The sequence below is a fragment of the Lepisma saccharinum genome, chromosome 1 (assembly GCF_977018435.1).
Source record: "Lepisma saccharinum chromosome 1, izLepSacc3.1, whole genome shotgun sequence".
Taxonomy (NCBI): Eukaryota; Metazoa; Arthropoda; class Insecta; order Zygentoma; family Lepismatidae; genus Lepisma; species Lepisma saccharinum.
The window spans coordinates 32,197,792-32,217,926 of NC_139229.1; the positions used below are offsets into that span (position 1 = coordinate 32,197,792).

At 38.0% G+C, this 20,135-nt stretch overlaps 1 protein-coding gene across 1 annotated transcript; it reads left to right on the forward strand.

Moving 5' to 3' along the window:
• Positions 1-3,654: 3,654 nt before the first annotated feature.
• Positions 3,655-12,472, forward strand: Nop10 (Nop10 ribonucleoprotein). The gene is made up of 3 exons (XM_083125083.1): positions 3,655-3,801; positions 8,429-8,471; positions 12,263-12,472. The coding sequence occupies exons 1-3, from the start codon at positions 3,748-3,750 to the stop codon at positions 12,358-12,360; spliced, it is 195 nt and encodes a 64-aa protein (XP_082981209.1). The 5' UTR covers positions 3,655-3,747; the 3' UTR covers positions 12,361-12,472.
• The last annotated feature ends 7,663 nt before the right edge of the window (positions 12,473-20,135 follow it).

The following is a 20,135-nucleotide window of genomic DNA, read 5'->3' on the forward strand; positions in this document are numbered from 1 at the left end:
TGAGGTGTTGGTGGATTGGGGCAAGGAGTGGACGATTAGATTAACAGTCGCGGCCATCTTCAAAACAGCTTGTGAAAAGTAAATTACTGAAGTTGTAATTGTTGTGGCCTATTGTAATTGTTATTGTCAACAGGCTTTCTTCACTCTCATTGAACAATTAGATGATTTTCCTTGAGAATTTTAATTATTTTCCAAATTCCCGGAAATTTCCAGGTTCTAAGAGAACCAAACCTGACCTACCTAATATAACCACGAAAGCATATATTGTACAAAATCTTAGGTAATCCCTAAAACTCGGCAGTATCAAAATCCAGGCGTGTCGGAACCCATAAGATATATTCTAACTTAAATACTCGTGTTTTAAAACTTCCCAACAAATGCACTTTCTTCATTATCTTATTCTAAGTAAGACAGATTTAAAGTCAATTATTTGTGTAACACTTTTGCAATAACAAACAAAACTTAAGCCCCTATCACACGGAACTGGATTTCTAGTAGGAACGCTCTAGTTGACGCTGGACTGGCTACCCATTTGCTAGTTTTCGCCTCACACGGTACTTGTTATACCGTACTTGTCGATAGTCTTTCGTTCCCATAATGGCGGCCGCGCGAGAAGTAAACAACGTATCACTTCACATTTTTAAAATACGATAACTATTCAACCGAGAGGAATATCGCTTCTTATTAAATGGTTTTAGTTAAAGAAGAACGGCGCTGATAAAATACATACTTTACAACGTTTACTATACACGTATGGAAGAATATTTTAGCTTTTTCAATTGTAAACATGCCTTTCGTGCTGTATGCACTCGGAAACCACAGACAAAAAAGGCTACTTTGCAAACTCACAGATTATCTTCACATGGCCTAACTTTGCTCTGATTGGCTGTTCCACAGAATCTAGTCGAAGAAGTTAGTAGCAATTAGAACATGTCCTATTCCTCAAAACCAGTCAAGCAGTCAGCCAGGCGGCCATAATTTCTACCTAGAAAGTCAGTTCATCACAGAGAAGGTATACTCATCAGCGTTGCCAGAGACATGCGCACAGAATCCACGAAAGCTGCTGTGTGTGAAATTAAATTATACACACACTATCAAGATTTTTTATGGGTAGTGCTCTCGTAGTTAGGTTAGGTTCTGTTAGCATTAAAATAATATCGCTAAATGCTTTCTAAAGAGAAAGGTTCTAAATTACCTGTACATTCATTCCCACCAGGGTTGGCAAGATTTGTGTTTTTTTAAAAGAACAAAACAAACTGTTTTTTTTTGTTTTAAACATAGTTTTAAACATGAGTTTGAAAAAAAAACATGTTTTAGACATGTTTTAAACATGTTTTAAACAAACGAAAGTCAAGCTTTTCCCAGTAAATTATAGTTAAAGTCGTTAAAGATAAAATACTCATTTTCATGAGTACAGTGGCGGCAAGGACAGTTTATTTCCTTTTTGAGATAAGGTTTAACATACTGCGGGGCAGAAGTTTTTGGGTCGGGGCGGTAAATTCTTTAAATCCCGACATTTCGGGACGGGGAAAATTCTCTATTTCACGACAAAGTCGGGATATGTTCGAAATTTGTCAAAGCTCTTGAAATCTCGAATTCTACACGTAATTTCCAACTTAAGTGCTTGCAGAAAACATCGAGAATTGATGACTTTTTAAAATTACCATTTGGCATTTCCCCGACTGCTTGGGATCCCGAAAAATCGGGAAGTCATTTTTTTCCCGATCGCGACTTATCGAGATCCCGCACACCTCTACTGGAGGGACAAAAGTTGGGGGTAATAGCCCTCTTTTTCCGCCACTGCTGAAGTAGGTTAGGATTCATATTCATCTAAATTTCAAGAAACTAAATATTATAGAATTACTATCCTCGTCCTGGAAAAATCAGAGAGAAATATTTCCCTCTGCCTGAACAGTTTATATAGCAGAAAACAACCTGCAGTGTCATAATAGATTCTCCAGATCAATTTATCTTTCCAAATACAAAATTATGTTACCAAAAGTAAGCATCTGCGCTTCATTCACTTATACAAACCAATGAATCGTATCGCAAGAGAAAAAAAAAATCACGTCTGATCAAAATCACGCATTGTGTATTCAGACATTAGTTTCCAGCTTCCACCAGTCTCAAATTTATAGGACGGTACGAAACAAAGAACTGAGAAGTTTCGAATTCTACAGTAAAGCACGGGTCTTTCTTGTCGCGCAACAGTTTTGCTACCTTGTGCATACATAGCTAGCCTGCCTAACCTAGGGTTACCAGACGTCCGGTTTTCCGCGGACATGTCCTACATTGTAGCCGTATGTCCGGTGTCCGGGAGGAATTTGAAAAATATCATAAATGTCTTACATTTTGAGCATCACATAATGTTAATTAAATTAGGGAAATACATATAAAAAAAATCATGCAAGTTACAAGTCTATGGACTGCGCTTCCAAACTTATTAGTGAAATCTATTTTGATTCAGTCATTGCCCAAAAAGAAAATAAAAGTTTGTCCTGCTAGAAAACAAACGATAAAACGGAAGCAATTAATGAACAAAGTTTTCGGACCACTTTCTGATGATGTTACCATTCTATGATGTTACTATTCAATTCCTAAGCGGAATTTCTTGCCTTTGGGTTTATACTGTTGAAATAAGGTGCTTCCCATTCTGATTCAATATTTTGATTGTAAAGCAGGGTTATAGAGAACAAAGTTATTCAGGGTGCCTGCCAGTCAAGAGAGTAATGGAAGTCAAGAAAAAGTAAAGAAATCAATAAAAACGCAATAAATTATTCTTGTGGTCAAGAATTTTTGTTATCACAATGACTGATTGGTTGATTTAGTTCATGTCTTCACTTTTTCTGCCCCTTTGGTTAATCGCGAAGGCGAGGATGAATGGTGGTAAGCAAAGATGGATGAAGGGACAGTCACAAATATATAGGGACAACAGACACAAACCCCACATAAGATTACACTGGATGAGTCCAGACGCCAAAGGGTCCTGGGTTCAATACCCGGTGGAGAATCATAGTGGTTCGGATCCCACTTGAAACTGTAGGTCCAGTCCCGATTAGGAAAAGCGACAACCGTACTACAAGGGGACATGTAGATTCGGACGACTTGGACGTGACTTCGACGGCACGCGAGAGCAACGGGAGAGAACGGGACGGAGCGCTTACCGCATTACCTTTAAGACATCTGACTACATTATTACAGTTTATGTTAAGTTCCTGTTTCATATTCACAATTTCATTCTTTCTATTATTTTTTCTGCTACCTTGAATATAGCCTGTATCTATCTCTGTTAAGTACATCACTTTCCTACACCTTCGGTCGGACCACGATGAGGATTAACGATTAAATGGATTGCTGACCAGGATATAAATCTGGTACATGTGGTCAGGAAGCGAGGTGATATGTATGTAAAAAAATAACATTTTTTATTCACACGGACATGGACCAACGGAAATACTACTGTTTCCACCACCACCTCCACCACCACCAATAATAATAATAATAATCACAGCTACTGCTACTACCACTACTAATACTTATTATTATTATTTTATGATTTGCTTAGGTGAAGGGAAAAATTGCTTAAAAAAGGGAAATTTTGCCCCTTGGAAAAGGAAATTGTGCCCTCATATTGTGGCAACACTGCCTCCACGGCAGGCATTTTCATTTTCTAATCTGTGTTCCGCACGTGTCTCGTAAAACTGTGTTTCAACAAGATTAAATCTTAAATAAATAATTTCAATCAACATGTTTTTGATGTTTTACTTGGACGAATCAGGAGAGAGAATTTATACCCTAAAGGTAACAGAATTTGTTAATAATTTAACGTCTTAAACAAACATGTTAGAGTGGCATATTGTGAAAGTTTAATGTAATTTAAATATTTGGTAACTGTTTCATACATCGGAGACACATTCAAATCGAATATTTTGTCTTTCTCGTGGTTAGTACTTACCAATTATGTATTGCGGAACATAGTGGAAGGTTGCATTATGCTTTTTGCACGAAAAGAAACACTTTTTCTGCTAAAATAAACCATTTTCCTTAATACTGCGGAAAGCACGTATATATAAGATATCGCTTGCTTTGCGAATGATTACGCTTCTTTTGTTTTCGAATATCAATGTTTCCAACTCTATTGTGCATGAAAATTCCTATGTTCCACGAATTATTGGTTTTTTTGAAATTATACTTTCAAGTCACGAAACATGCAAAGTTGCTAGGTTAGTTTAGGTTTGCTTAGGTTACGTTAGTAAAAATTAAGAGATTAACTTACCATCACAGAATCTTTCACATATTTATTGGATGGCACATCGTTACATCTTTTCAAGTTACATGTATTGCATGGTACCAGCTTGTTTGAAAAATGCGTGCATTCTTGCCTTCGGTGTGAAATTGACCTTAAACAGGTGCTCTGCTAGGTACCCTGTGAAGTGACTCTTCTTTCGTCCAAAGGTTGGTATAGAATGACGTACATTACGCCATGCTCGTTTGATGTTTTGGGAGTGGATTGGAATGTCATCTCGCAACATCTGTCGTATGTTTTCGTTATGTATATGTCCACTTGCAGGCGTGTCAACAAACTCTATACTGTGGTTCACTCGCAGGTGTCTGTAGCCTGCTCCCTGTAAGTTTATGTAGGCTTTCCAGCAGTCTAAGATGATAGTTGTGCCAGGAAGAATGAATTTGCGTATGATTCGCAGCAGAGTTTGTTCATCCCTATTGTCTACTGGGACCATGAAGAATGCTCTCGGGTTTCCTCTTTCTATTCCGCCGAACACCCACTGCCCGTTAACTGGATGTCCTCTTCTATTTACGCACCTCTTCGTCTTGCCGAACTTCGCTTCATCTACTTCGACAACAACTCCTTGACCTCCTATGGGACGGGAATTTTCAGTTACCCATTCCTCGCAAACTTGCCTGCAAAAGTTCGACCAGTCAACAACAGTTCTTTTACTCATGTCTAATTCCTCTTCTATTACAGCTTGTCTTGGGTATGGCAGATGAAGCCACAAATTGCAGAAATGAATTATTTTATTCACCGACAGGTTACTGGAACCTATGAACGTGCCATTTCTTGCAGAACGTTTGAATCCGCACGGAACTTTCTTCCGATGTGATTTACCTTGTCCATCGACTCTCTTCGAACAAATATATAACCAATTCCCATCACGTCCAACATGCACCTTATATGCACTGCCACATTTTTCGCAATCAACTTCTTCCTTCACTATACCGTGTTGGATTGTAAAATCCAAGGGATCTTCTACGCCCGATAACAACCTAACGTCACATCCATGACATGCCATTTTCTCGATAAAAAGCGCGTGTTTCTCGACAAAAAACAGCGCGTTTCTCGAAAAAAAAAACAAAAAAAAACGCACGTTTCTCGAAAAAACCCACGAACCATTCACACGAGGTTAGGTTAGGCCTGTTAGGTTAGGTTCCATTAGCACTCATTTCAGCCATAAATTAGTCGAAAAACCATTTTCCTTTCTCGAAAAAAAAATCGCACGTTTGGAAACCCTGATTCCACTAGCGAGATCGTGTGACTCCAACGCTAGAGCCATCTGCAGGTATATCTTAGAAACAACGGCATGATGTCAATTTTCACAAAATGCGCAATATTATTACATGAAAAGTGATTATTTATTGTTCTGCTGCATTGTACGATGAAGTTTTAGGAAGAATATATATCGACCAAGGTTGTATGATTATTTATTGTTCTGTTGCATTGTACGATGAAGTTTTAGGAAGAATATATATCGACCAAGGTTGTAAACCTTGGAGAAACTCATTTCCGTAAGTAGTTTCTTGTGTAAAATTGAAGAAATGTGTCTCCGATGCATGAAACTGTTACCAAATATTTTGTAAACGTTCCTTGGAATGACTCGTGGACACAGAGTGTGTTCATCCTGATCATAAGTTGTTTTGTTCAGCAGACCTTTTAATACACTTTACAATACAGTAATTTCAGTACCCTTGACAATCTGTACCCCCTAGAGAAAGTGAAATATTTGCGTGGTTTATGAAGATTTTATTGTTTATGTACGTTGTCAGGGGCTGGTGACCGATCGGACTCCCTCGAAAATTCCAACCTTTGTCCTTTTCAATCTGCATATTTCGATGTTTTAAGGTGCCTGAAAGAGATTTTAACATGCGGAAACCACAAATAAGCAAGATATTTATCCTCCAAATGTGACAACGGCACGTCCAATTCTTCGCATCCTGGACCACTTGCGCCATCATACATGCAAGAAATCAACGGCAGATATCGAAGGATAACACGTAATTACCATCACCAGGAAAGAAAAGTGTATTTTTTAAAATATAACATCTTCTAAACTCACACATTTCTTGGGTAACAGTTTCATAGATCGGAGACACATTAAAATCGCATATTTTGTGTTTTGCATGGTTCCTACTTACCAATTTTGTATTGCGGAACATAGTTCAAGGTGCCATTATGCTTTTTGCACGAAAACAAACTCAATTTGTTTTTATTACTTTCTTCGCTTCCGGAACACACAATATGGCGGGCACATCTTGACTCATGTTGTGGGTATGCAGTGTTTCAACCTTCTTAACCGAAAAATACCTACTATCATGTTCGTCACCGGTGGAAATTATACATTATGCACAGGTAGCTGACGGATAGCCACACAAACCGTTGTGCACGGTAGCTGACTGATAGTCCCACGAACCATATCCGATAAGGTTAGGTTTGGTTGCGTTAGGTAAGCATAGTAAAAAAAAGGGGGGGTGTCGAAACACTGACATGGGCTTACGTCATCAAACGTACACAGCATCCGGTTGTTGTAGGGCAAGCAAATGAATGGAATGGCAATTGTGCATCGGTGAGATATTTCTCTTGAAAAATACATGATTTCCTGGTCAAATATATTCCATGATGAAAGAAAATACCTCGACGAAAGTTTTAAACCTTGGAGAAACTCATTTCCGTAAGTAGTTTCTTATGTAAAATTGAAGAACTGTGTCTCCTATGTATGAAACTGTTACCCATTTCTTGTTCTTGGCAACTCACGAATGTACACGTAGGCTCGCTATTGAAGAAATTGTACATTTGCAATATCGTAGAACAACGTGACAATATGTTTGGTACACTTCAACAATATTTATGCTAAGAGAACCAAACCTAACAGGTCTAACCTTACAACATAGCATTCCTCTTGTGCATGAAGTCATAAATCATACCCCACAAAATCGTCAATTACAAGCTTATAATGCTTTTCCATGCGCTAAAAACAACAAGAAACGTTCATTTGAATAAAAATCTTTCCAACCCACTAAAGATTTTAAAGTTTCTCGCGGGGGGAGGGAGGGTCACCATCACCCGTAAAACATTGAGATCTGTCTATTTAAAAAAAAAAAAAAATCTATGTAGTTCTTGAAGGGGTACAGTGACCCAGCCCTGGAATAAAACCTGACCAGCCTAATTTAACTACAAAAGCAGAATTAGGGATATAATGTAAGTGCTAAGGGAACCAAACCTGGCCAGCCTATCCTAACTACAAAAGCATATTTCATAGTATGTAAGAAATGTGGGGGAAAGAAAAATATTGAAGAAAGTGTGCAGGTTAACCATTGTCAACACAGCATTGAAAAGCTGTCTCGTTAGAAAAAGTCATGCAGCCTGTATTAGTTCCATACATCTCCGAAATCTTGAAACATTTTGGCATCAGGAAGAAAGTACATATCTGAACAACGCACGGTAAACGACATGAATCGGTACCCAAAGAGGCTTGATTCTGACGAAGGTACTTTAGTTCATTGCACCATTCTTTCTTAAATTTCTGGCCTCTGAAAACTGCTTCTGTCATAACAGAAGTGTTATTCGACTACATTTTTGCAGCCACTGCCCCATATGGTTCTGATGAATTACTTTAGTCTTTCTTTTTCGAAAGAAAGAAAGAAACAGCCTTGACGCTAATGCTGCACGATTTGTAATAAATTCACACAACTAAGACTTACAAATGTTTTTTTTTTCCTAAAGCATGAAAACAAAACACAAAGAACTTCACATTTCCACTGAACTTCGTATTTGCATGCTGCCACTTTAATAATAACAACACAGAATATCATTCTTGGTTGGGTCAGTCAACCCGTTATATATTAATAGAATTACAGTCCTGACCTTCGAGTGGTGCCACCTACTATCAATTGCACATACTACTAGAAACTGAGGAACATTGCATTCAAAACTTTATTGAGAAAAGAATTTGACAATTTTGTAGTAGTACAGTTGGCCATCGATAGGTATCAATTAAAAAAAAATAATTTGACAATTTTGTAGAAGTACAGTTGGCTGTGCTTGGTAAACTGCTCATTCATGTGTTTATGGACTAATTTCCTCCAAATAAATGTGTACATTTGGTTTATTTTTATTTATTTATTTACTTTTTTTCAGAAGGTGGATCCAAATGGAAAACCCACATTTTCAGCCCATCCAGGTAAGACAGTTGTTTAAAAACAGCATACTAAATATCGGAGGTTAATAATAATACATTTCAGGTGCCAGCCCCTTTTTCACAAGAGCAGCCTTTTTTGTGCAAATATGATCTCTCAAAGCCATGAATCAACAGGGTGGCCACTGACCGGGAATTATGCATGCATTCTGTGTGAATTTTTCTCCATGGATGTGAAAAAGGGCAACTTTTAGTAATCCAAATTTTATTGAATGTATACATATTTATAAATGCCCTGAGGCAAGTTTTCACATTTTATATTTTATTTGAATCTGGGAAGGAAAAGAAAGCCACGTGGAAAATTAAACAGAATTCATTCTTTACTTTGTTAGTGTTCTTTGGGGAACAATCTATTAGACGGAAGATAACTGCAAGATGAGATATCTTTAAATTGATTAGGTAATTTCAGTTTGAAATTCTTATACAATGAACAATTTTTAGTAGATTTGTATATCCCGTAACGTTTGTGACTTGTGTTTGTAGATCTATTTCGGGCCTGAATGTGTGCAATGGAAAATTTAAACTCCACATCTTAAATTAAATATTTTAAGTATAAACAGTTTGATTGAATTTAGTTTTTCGAAATAAAAAAAAATAGTCTTTAAAAAAAATATATTTTCTTAAAACAAATTGTTTTTAGTTTTTTGAAAAAAAAATTGTACTTTTGTATTGTTTATTCAATAAAATTATTATTATTAAAGGCTTTCATGTTTGTGTTACAAATTGTTATGGTTGCTATAAAAAGTCTAATGTCAAAATATTATTATTGAACTGACATCACAAGTTAGATTGTATAAAGCGGTATCTGATCACTAATTTTGATAATGTCTTTGCATGTAAAGCATGGTAACTACAACAATTCCTTGAACAACCCTCAAACAAATCGCATGTAGCACCACCAAAAAGAATAATTTGGATGAAATATAATGTTTGTATGGTAGTAAAGATACAAGTGAATCATATTTGCTGTAAATAATTTAGAAATTTACTTTAATTTGTAAATCAGATTTTTTTCAAACATCAACTTTCAATATCTCAAAACCTGCATTTTGTCACCATGTTTTACATCCGAGCCCTTCAATTAATACAAGATTGGAATAAAATTAATTAATTCTAAGAGGTGGATTGGCCATCCTAAAGAAGGCTCTACCAGCAACAGCGTGAATAACCTAACGAAATCTACAATATTACCGCAGATTTCAAAATTTGGCTAGCAACACTGCAAAAATTGATGATTCCACTTTTATTATTCTGATTTAGCACATGATACAGAAAACACACAAACATTAAAATGCACATTCAGTAATCATTTTTTTTTAAAGTAATGGGAATTTTTCAGAAGTGAACTCAAAATATTAAATGTTTGTGCACGTAAAAAAATTCAGGTCCCAGGTGAAAATTTTCAGACACCCTTCTTTTTCTACCCCCTGCTGACGATATTATTTTCCTGTAGTTTACGGTTATTACAAGCGTAAGAAAACAGTTTTTCTTTGTGACGTTTCAGGAGAACACACGCTCCTTTCATCAGATATTTATTTTCATTTTGAGTAAAGATACAGTTATAACAATGGTTAGTAATTGTTTAAACAAAAAGAATCAGTTATACAGGGTGGCTCAATAACTCACTTAACACCCCCGGTACAAGGCCACTGCAGCGTGCAACATGGAAATGGTGATGACCAATCGTAATCAGGCCAAGGAGGAACCACATTGACGACACCCGCAGGGTCAGTGGCCATCTTGATGTACGCCATCTTGAATTCAACTTCAGAATTTTAAATGGAAAGGGGGTCGTGCGACATATCAAAATGGGCTAGAATTTCACGAGAAATGCAATGGTGAAGGTTTTTCGACGTATCTTTAACCAGTAAAAAGTTATGACTGAATTCTTGTACCAATTTGCTCCTTTTCGAGGTGTTAGAAAAATGCCTTAAAATTTGTTCAGCGCATCGGTAATGCATCGAGATCAAAGTGACGTCTAGGGAGAGACGTTCGCATGCCATTGCACATTATTTTAATCGGATACATCCATGAAGAGCTGCTCATTGTGAATGGTTGTCGCGAACAATTTACAGTGTGACGCTTCCATTGAATTAAAAGTCCTTCACAGTGACAAGGCTAATGTTTATGTTCAGAAGGAAGTTCATAAACAGAATATAATCAGGGGGTCCCGGGTTCGATACCCGGTGGAGGCACAAGTGGTTCGGATCCCACTTTAAACTGTAGGTCCAGTCCCGATTAGCCTTACTGTGCATAAAGTGGACTTAAAACAACAAATCAATCAATCAATAAACAGAATATGTGACCCTTGTCATCTGATAACTAACTTTGGACAAAAACTGGTTCATAACGTTCCCATAAGTGTTCTGGTGTTCTTCCCTATTGAAAAAACTCTGTAAAAAGTACCTTCTTCCATAAGCAAGGATGAAAAAAACTGTTTATTTAACAAATCCAAGTAGCCCTAAGCATGTAAGGTTCCGTTGATGGAAAATTGACTAACCAATCGTGTTCCACACAGCATGTCACGCCATTAAATTACCAGCACTAACCATTCAGCTTTGATCTGTTGAAAATGAGTTGGATAAAAAAACATCAAATATTCTGTTTATAAACTTCCTTCTGAACATAAACATTAGCCTTGTCACTGTGAAGGACTTTTAATTCAATGGAAGCGTCACACTGTAAATTGTTCGCGACAACCATTCATAATGAGCAGCTCTTCATGGATGTATCCGATCAAAATTGTGTGCAATGGCATGCGAACGTCTCTCCCTAGACGTCACTTTGATCTCGATGCATTACCGATGCACTAAACAAATTTTAAGGCATTTTTCTAACACCTCGAAAAGGAGCAAATTGGTACAAGAATTCAGTCATAACTTTTTACTGGTTAAAGATACGTCGAAAAAACCTTCACCATTGCATTTCTCGTGAAATTCTAGCCCATTTTGATATGTCGCACGACCCCCTTCCCATTTAAAATTCTGAAGTTGAATTCAAGATGGCGGACATCAAGATGGCCGCCGACCGTGTGGGTGGCGTCAATATGGTTCCCCCTTGGCCAGGCAATGATTGGTCATCGCCAATTTCAAATTCCATGCCGCAGTGGCCTTGTACTGAGGGTGTTAAGTGACTTATTGAGCCACCCTGTATAATGGATGTTGTCAATGTTACATTGTTGTAATAACCGTAAACTACAGGAAAATAATTCTATAATGCAAGTAATGCGTACATACAAGAAAAACTGCTGAAGATAGTTTGACCAAGTTCTTATTGCTAGATACATATCGTTTTTGTTGTACAGGATCAACGAAGTTAGTAATAAGGTGTGTTTTATACAGCGTATATTGATACACATGTAGATTGAATTGTATCTTCTGCAAATATGCTGTATAAAGAAACAAAACTGCCAGAGTACTTGTTGAGGCCAGTGTACATATGCCTCTTCTACATCATATGAATTATCTTCATGATCATTAATATATACACCACATCTTTCTCACAATTTTTGCATGCCTCCATGATGTAATCGTAACCTAATGAAGGGGTTCCAAGGTACATATGGAGAGAAAATACACAGTGTTTTTCATCCCACTTTTAAAATGGAAGTCCATAGCTGATTAGCCATTATGTTCAACAAAAATTGTGAAAAATCTGTAAACAAAAATTTAAAAAAAAGTTTGCCTCACAATTTTTGACATAATTGTCACTTTGAGATAAATTTTTTGTAAAGTCTTGTGTGTGGCATTTAATCTACTTTTACTCTAAAATTTCAGCAAGGTTTTCTCCAGAGGACAAACATTCCAGGGAAAGAATTACCATTAAGAAGAGGTTTGGTCTCCTGCCAATACAACAGCCAGCCCCAACGTTTTGAGTTCCACACAACGAGGATTCTTTGTTGTGAATTTGAAATGGACTTCTGTATGTGATAGTTTTATTTTATACTGATATATCATTTAAGTGCAAATACACCTACCTTAAAAATGTAATAAGATTGGTTTCCTTCTCTGTTGTTCCACGTCATGGTTGTTCTCACTTTGTAGTTGAAGCATCCACTTAGCCATTCCCCCAAGGGAGTTAGCATGATACATTATGGATAACTGTTAGGCTGACCATTACATATGTCAATCTTTACAGTGAGGTTTTGTTTTTAATGCATGCATATTCTGTGTGGTATTTAAAAAATTCCATTGGGTGGGAAATCCAGGATATTACATAAATGTTATGTATATATTTAGAGGAGGATGGGAATTCTTTCCAATTGTTCATAGTAAATGCTACACTATGTGGAAGAAAGTCATTGGACTTTCAACTCTGAAACAAACTCCTCATGGAAAGGAGAGTACAGACGGGTATATATACGGCAGCAGGAGGCTTCCCACATCATTCTCTGATAAAATGACGGACAGGAAAGAGCTCAGCATGTTTGAAGGAGGGATCATATAGTACGCTGCTCCAAAGGAGGCATGAGCATACGTAGCATAGCTGATGACTGACAGGTCCCTAAATCAACTGTAGCCTTTGTCATCAAGAAGTGAAAGGAAAAGTGACACTGCAGCAATGCACCACGAAGTGGAAGACTCACGAAATTGGACGACCGGTACGGGAGAGTACTGAAGAGGGAGATTCAGAAAAACAGGACCCTTCCAATGCATTCAATTGCAGAAGAGTTTCAAAGTGCGACCAGTTTGACTGTTTCTACCAAGACACTTCGCAAGGAGGCCAATGCGCTCGGCTATCATGGTCAAGCCGCTGCCCACAAACCCCTGATAACAATTTGTTTTATAATCATTAATTTGATATTTAAAAATGCTAATTTATATCAATTAGCCAGAAGTGTACAGTTACAGGCTGGCAACTCGCTGGGAATTATGTGTGAATTATTGGCTCCAGGAATTATGCATAAATTTTTCTCCGTAGATGTGAAACATTGCAACTTTTATTATAAATGCCCTGAGACACAGTTTACATTTTATTTTTATTGAGGAAGGAAAAGAAAGATGCGTGGAAAATAAAACAGAATTCTCTCAATCCATTTACTTCGTTAGTGTCCTTGGTAGAACAGACGGACGATTATTGCAAGATAAGATATATTGCCATTGATTTGGTAAATTTTGAGTTTGAAATTCTTATACAGTTAACAATTTTTCGGAGATTAGAGTATTCCGTAACATTTGTGACTTGCATTTGTAGGTATATTTCGAGTCTTGAGCATGTGAAATGGCAAATGTAAACTCCGAGCCTTAAATATTTACTTGTATTCCTTTTAATTGAATTTAATTATATATTTATTTTAATTTATTTTACCTAAAGTTTCAGATACAGTACTGAATGATCATTTTACACTGAAACAGTAACAGCAGGAAAATAACAACAACAACAAAATAGAGTACATGATGGCACTGAAAACAATATAATCAAAATTATACATACATCGTCAACAATTTTCTAAAACTTTGTTCTGGCAAGAATATGTCCACATTTGGAGGTAGGTTATTACATGAGTGAGGAAGCCTGTAGAAAAGAGACCGCTGTAGAAGGGAGAGTCTTGTGGTGGGATTGTGAAAGAGCTTAACGTTGCGGGTTGGCCGTGTGGGGACGTGTAGATAAAATTTGTTGAGCAGAAATTCACATTTAATTTTACCATTCATGATTTTGTGCAAAAATTTCATGTCTGCTAATTCGCGATGTGTGTGTGGTGGTTTGGATATTGAAGACAGACGTAATATCTGTTTTGTGAAGGTGCCTCAGAGAAGGTATTCTGTGGCGAGCAATGGCGAGGAAAAAGTTGGACAGAATCAATCCGGGAAAGATTTGTTTTTGAAGCCATGGTCCAGATAGGAGAGCAGTATTCAAAAATGGGGGAGATAAGGGATTTGCAAAATATGCTGATGGATGATTGGTTTTGGATTTCAGTGAATCTGTACAGAAGACCGAGAAGACGCATTGCTCTTTTAGTAGTGTTCGTAATATGCTCATTAAAGTTTAGTTTTTCATCGATGATAACTCAGATCTTTTTGAGAAGAAACTTTTTTGATGGGATTGTTTTAAAGATAATATGCAGAATCGAATTTGTTCCTTTTTAGGGAAATGGTGAGGCGGGAGCATTTCTTAGGATTCAATTGAAGTTTCCACTGGTGACACCACACAAGTAGTTCTGTAAGAGCTTGCTGTAAGATTAAAGCATCGTGTTCTGATGAGATTTCTGTGAAGATTTTACAGTCATCGGCAAACAGAAGTATATTTATAGGGAGAGAGGACAGTCTGTCAGGGAGATCATTCATGTAAAGAAGAAACAAAAGTGGGTATAAGATGCTCCCTTGGGAAACTCCAGACAAAACAGGAAGAAAGCTGGAAGAGGTGCCAGGAAGGATAACACTGGTCACATGCACTCAGATAGTCTTGTAGGCTAGTAAGGATAGAAATTTCCCATGGATGTTAAATCTGGATTGTAATTTATGAAAAAGGAGATTATGAATTATTTTATTGAAGGCTTTTGAAATGTCCCAATATATAACGTCAAGCTAGGAATTATTTGTGATAGACTGAGTAGCATGTGAAAGTAATTCCGATAGATTGGTCAAGGAAGAGGTGCCTGGAAGGAAACCATGCTGAGCAGTATTTATAAGGGGATGTAAACTTTAGCAACCTGTCTTTAATTATTTTCTCACAAACAATGGAGAGACGTGACAAAAGGGAGATTGGTCTATACGAATTTGTGGAATTTTTATCTCCAGATTTGTAGATAGGTACAATATTGGCACGTTTGAACACAGATTTGTAGATAGGTACAATATTGGCATATTTGAACAAGTCGGGAAACACACCTGTAGAAAAACACTTGTTAAGTAAGAGGCACAGAGGGTGAGCCAAGGAGTCAGCAGTTTTACGAAGAAGAATTGTCGGGATTCCATCTGGGGCTAAGGATCAGCACAACGGCAAAGAGGAGAGGAGAGATTTTACTTCTTCAGGGGAGGTTTTAATCTAATAGAGTGTGTGTGAACTGACAGACTTGACTATAGGAAGAGGTTCAGAAATTGTTTCCGAGGTTAAATTCTCATGAAAAACACATTAAAAAGTTGCGCTCTCTCATGTCCTACAATGGTAGAATTATGCACAATTTCCATCGGAACACGCGGGTTCTGCTTTCTTGAATTAACTAACGAAAAAAACTTCTTTGGGTCAGTCATACACTCTGATGTTAAGTTATTTACATAATCAAATACTTATTTTTGAATAGGTTTTTTGAGTGCCTCCGAATATCACAAGGTTTTAGAAGTGTGTTCATTGGGGTACTGTTTCTACAAGCTCCAAGCCTGTTCCTTGTTTTTCAAGATAAGAATTAGTTCACTATCAAACCAAACCAGGTATTTTGCAGAGCACGCTTTCTTGGTGGGAACAAAGTCATTTTTTGCAGCATGCAGAACTTCCACAAACATCTCCACGGTATTGTTGATCTCTTCCTGTTCCAGCAGAAACCAGGGGTAGGCATCTAGTGCTCTGCGAATTTCATTCCAGGGAGCTTTTCGCCACAGGTGGTGTGGTTCGTTCTGGGGTTGGAGGTTTTTGACCTTCTCAGTGGATGGGAGGTGCACAGCGACATCGAGAGAGGCATGGTCTGAGGGTAGCAAGTTCCATTGTGGAGTTATCTCCATTTCACACATTGTTGCCAGCACATATTCCAAATTACTTTCACCTTGTGTTTTGTGCATGTTATGTTGCTTCAACCCAATGCCGTGAATGAAAGTGTCGATAAACCATTTGTAATTTAAGCAATTGGCACTTCCGGTGGTTGGATTTTCCCAGTCAATTGAAATATTGAAGTCACCACACAACAGGACATTTCCACACTTCATGGCTGCCAACACCGAATCCCTGCAAGCTTCAAGGATATGTAGAGGAGGGTTTTTGTGCAAGCGGTAGTAGGCACCAAGAATCTTTTTACCTTTGTGAATATTAAGTTCCACCCAAATTATTTCTCAGGATCGACTCAGATCACCACGTAGTTTACAGTTCCATTTCGTGTTTAAACAAATCATGACACCACCCTCCACATTGATTTAGACTGTCATTTCTAAAAATATTAAAGTGCTTGGCGAACGGAAGTTCAGCATCACTCACAGTATCATTCAGCCATGTCTCGGTAAAAACTAAACAGTCATATTGTATTAATTCACTGAGGTTTATAGCACAATCAGAGAACTTATGCTTTGTATATTCTGATAATACAGGGTGGGCACAAAGTCGCTTTCCCCAATAAATGAAGAAATACATTTATTGGGGGAAAGCGACTTTGTGCCCACCCTGTATATTGAGAAAGCAGTTTCACTTTGATTTGAGGGACCGGGGTTCAGGTGGATGTCGCCGCACATGAGCACGAGGCAGAGCAGGTGAAAGTGCCGGGTGATGGTTTGCTTACCTCATGGTTGCTCCCCTTGGGTCGGTGACCGCGACAAGGCTGCGGAGAGTCCAGGTACACATCCAGCTGCAGGAAATAAAAATCTATTTGCTAGGTTCCATCCATCAAACTTAGAGTTAATACTCAACACTGACACACTAGGAAGCTGTTCTCCACAAATACGACGTTGAAGCACACAAATGTAACAAAATACCAGAAGAACAATGACACAGTTTGCGAAGAGGAAAAACATGCTCCGAGTACGATCTGCCATCTTGTGATACATTGGAATCATACAAACTCTTTATATTGCTAATATATTGGTGTGTGTGTGTGGGTGGTGAGAGACGTTAATATGTAAGGTTGAAATAGAGAAAACCTCTGCATGTGCTCTTGAATTTTTGGAAAATTTCCCTTGAAAACTGGGAATTGAATTTTATCATGGCCCTAGAGTGGCCACCCTGAGTTACGTTAATCCAGACTTACAATTTAAAGATGGGATTTCTCACTGAAATGATGCTTGCTTTTTTATGCTTTGTAATTATCTTTTTACATCAGGAAAAACAACTGAGAGCCACTGAGTACAAGATGATAGTATTTCAACTGTGGTGCTATCAGGAGTTACATTTTCATACCATTTATGCAATCAGTTTAGCACAGCTTGCATTTTTATCCAGAAGTAGATTGCCTTGTTTGAAGGCTCAGCTGGACTTTTGGCAGATGGCAGCAAAAAACAATATGATATTCCAAAATCTGAATAAAGACACCTGCTGAGAATTCTTTGTAGAACATTCAAGTGAAACTTTGTGTGGTTTGTTTTTGCTGTTGTTCATATATTCACATATAGCTTCATGGCTACAGAGGCCAGGGCCGGCGCTAGTAAATTTGCCATTACCTTTGCATGTAATTTTTTTTTCCTTCGAATAATGCTACCTTGCATAAAATGGACACAAGCGTGTTTCAGACATGATTGACGGAAGATAGTACAGTGTGTCCGTAAAGTCATGGTGCACTTTTGACCGGTCACAGGAAAGCAACAAAACAAGATAGAAATGTGAAATCTTCGCCAAATAAAAGGAAAACTCTCCAAGTTTCCGTACTATGATGCGCAAGCGTGTGCGCACACAAGTGATGACGCAAAACCACGAACTGCGCAGCAGCGGATCTGCCCTCGCCCACGCCAGTCAAGATGTGGACTGTACAGAAGCACTTCGTTGTACATGCGACGATATTTATGTTGCACTTTGCTCACGGATTCGAACTTCGCAAGCCACAGAACACACTGGACTTGCCTCTGTACCGTCCACATCTCGACTGGCGTGGGCGAGGGCTGATCCGCTGCTGCGCAGTTCGTGGTTTTGCATCATCACTTGTGTGCGCACACGCTTGCGCATCATAGTACGGAAACTTGGAGAGTTTTCCTTTTATTTGGCGAAGATTTCACATTTCTATCTTGTTTTGTTGCTTTCCTGTGACCGGTCAAAAGTGCACCATGAATTTACGGACACACTGTATTTTTATTGGCTTAAAAAAAACAACTTTGTTCGCCACTTGCCACGGTTACCAACAAAGTTAATAAATTCGAAGTTCTACACTCACATTAGGTGCAAAATCATGACCCTTTATCAGTTTAACCTTTAGTGTCCCGTGGCGCTTATGCAGATTTTACCTCTGTCCCAGGCCATTTAAACAAGTTTTGTAAGGTTTAGTAAACATCTTGATAGCTTCCTTCCTATGGCAGATAATTTAGTGAAACAAGACACATTTTACTAAGAATAAAATGTACTTTGACATAGAAAAGATGAAGTATTGCTATCTGTATGCATTTGTTATTATTCGTAGCTTCAAATGTGAAAATTGAAAAAATGAAAAGACAAAATTTTGCCTCTCCCCCTTCCCTGTTGATAATGAGACAGGAACAAATTCTATGTCCCATTTGCAACCACATGTCAACATTATAATTCAATATTTGTTTTGTTCCTAATGTATTTTGCTATCCGAAGAAGAAAAAACAAGTGCATGAGTTTTTTTCGACAAGGGTTGGCAACACTTACAATGAAGTGCCCGAGTTATTTTCGACAGGGGTTGGCAACACGCGCAATGAAGTGCAAGAGTTATTTTTAGCCCTGATCCTACCTCTTACCCCTCTTCCCTTACATTTTCCTTCTGAAGAAGGATTGGTTGTCTTCTGAAGCAAGCATTGTGCAAAGTGCAATTTCACCTGCTGAAAAGTTATCGCCGCAAACACTTTTGACAACATTGCCCCATCCCTCTCCGACCATGACCTGCTTCGGCATGTTGAGAAGGAAAACAATAGAAAAACTATTTCCTCATACGTCGCTTTCCTGCAAGGCTTGAGATTGTAAACAAGCATTTACAATGGCACCAACTCACTTGTGGGAGCTTTGTCATTCGATGACTCTTTTACTGCGCCGACAAAGAGGAGGTGTAGTAAATGTAGCGGCTGCTGGTGACGTCATTAGGGAGTTGAAGAATACCAGCGTCACTGTCGATGCATATCGACTCTTCGTTTGAAGTGTTAGCACTTCGAGTCATGAGCATAGAAAATGAACATGGTTGCAAGGTGACGAAAAAAGGTTCTGTTACATCGATCAGCACATGATCGATCGGGACTGTTGCGAAAAATACCATTGATCACCATATTATCGTTCGGGACTTAAAAGGTTAAGGTCTCCTTTGGTGTAATTGTTTTATTATAGCCGAAAGCACCTTTAGTTCATCTTTTAATTCAGTAGCCATCATGTGTTAACATTCCGGCAAGTTTTCTACACTTTTCAGGCAAAAGATCAGATGGCATTTCTTTATGCTTACTAATATCATAAAAGAAATTTAAATTCCACTATGATGTTGAAGCTGCTCAAATCTTTCGCCTTAAGAGTTAAAATAATCATCTAGGACCTGCTAATAAAAATCAACTTTGTACCGTTGGAGCATCCTGAAACTGCTTCTTCTTTCGATTTCGGCCTTGTATAGTGTTGCCCATCTTTGGATCATCCTTATCTAAATTTGATGCTAATTCTTTCTCATCAACCGGGACTCACAGATTGCTGCCCCCTGACGCCTCCAAGAGTGGAGGAAGGGAGGCCTTGCCAGGCTGCCAAGTGGCGTCCAAGAAACTTTGAAATTTTTCATCACTCTTGCTTTTTTCAAAGTGCTGACATGTTTGCAAGAATTCATCTAACACATTGTAGATAAATGTTTCGAAGACATTTGCTCATTACATTACGTGT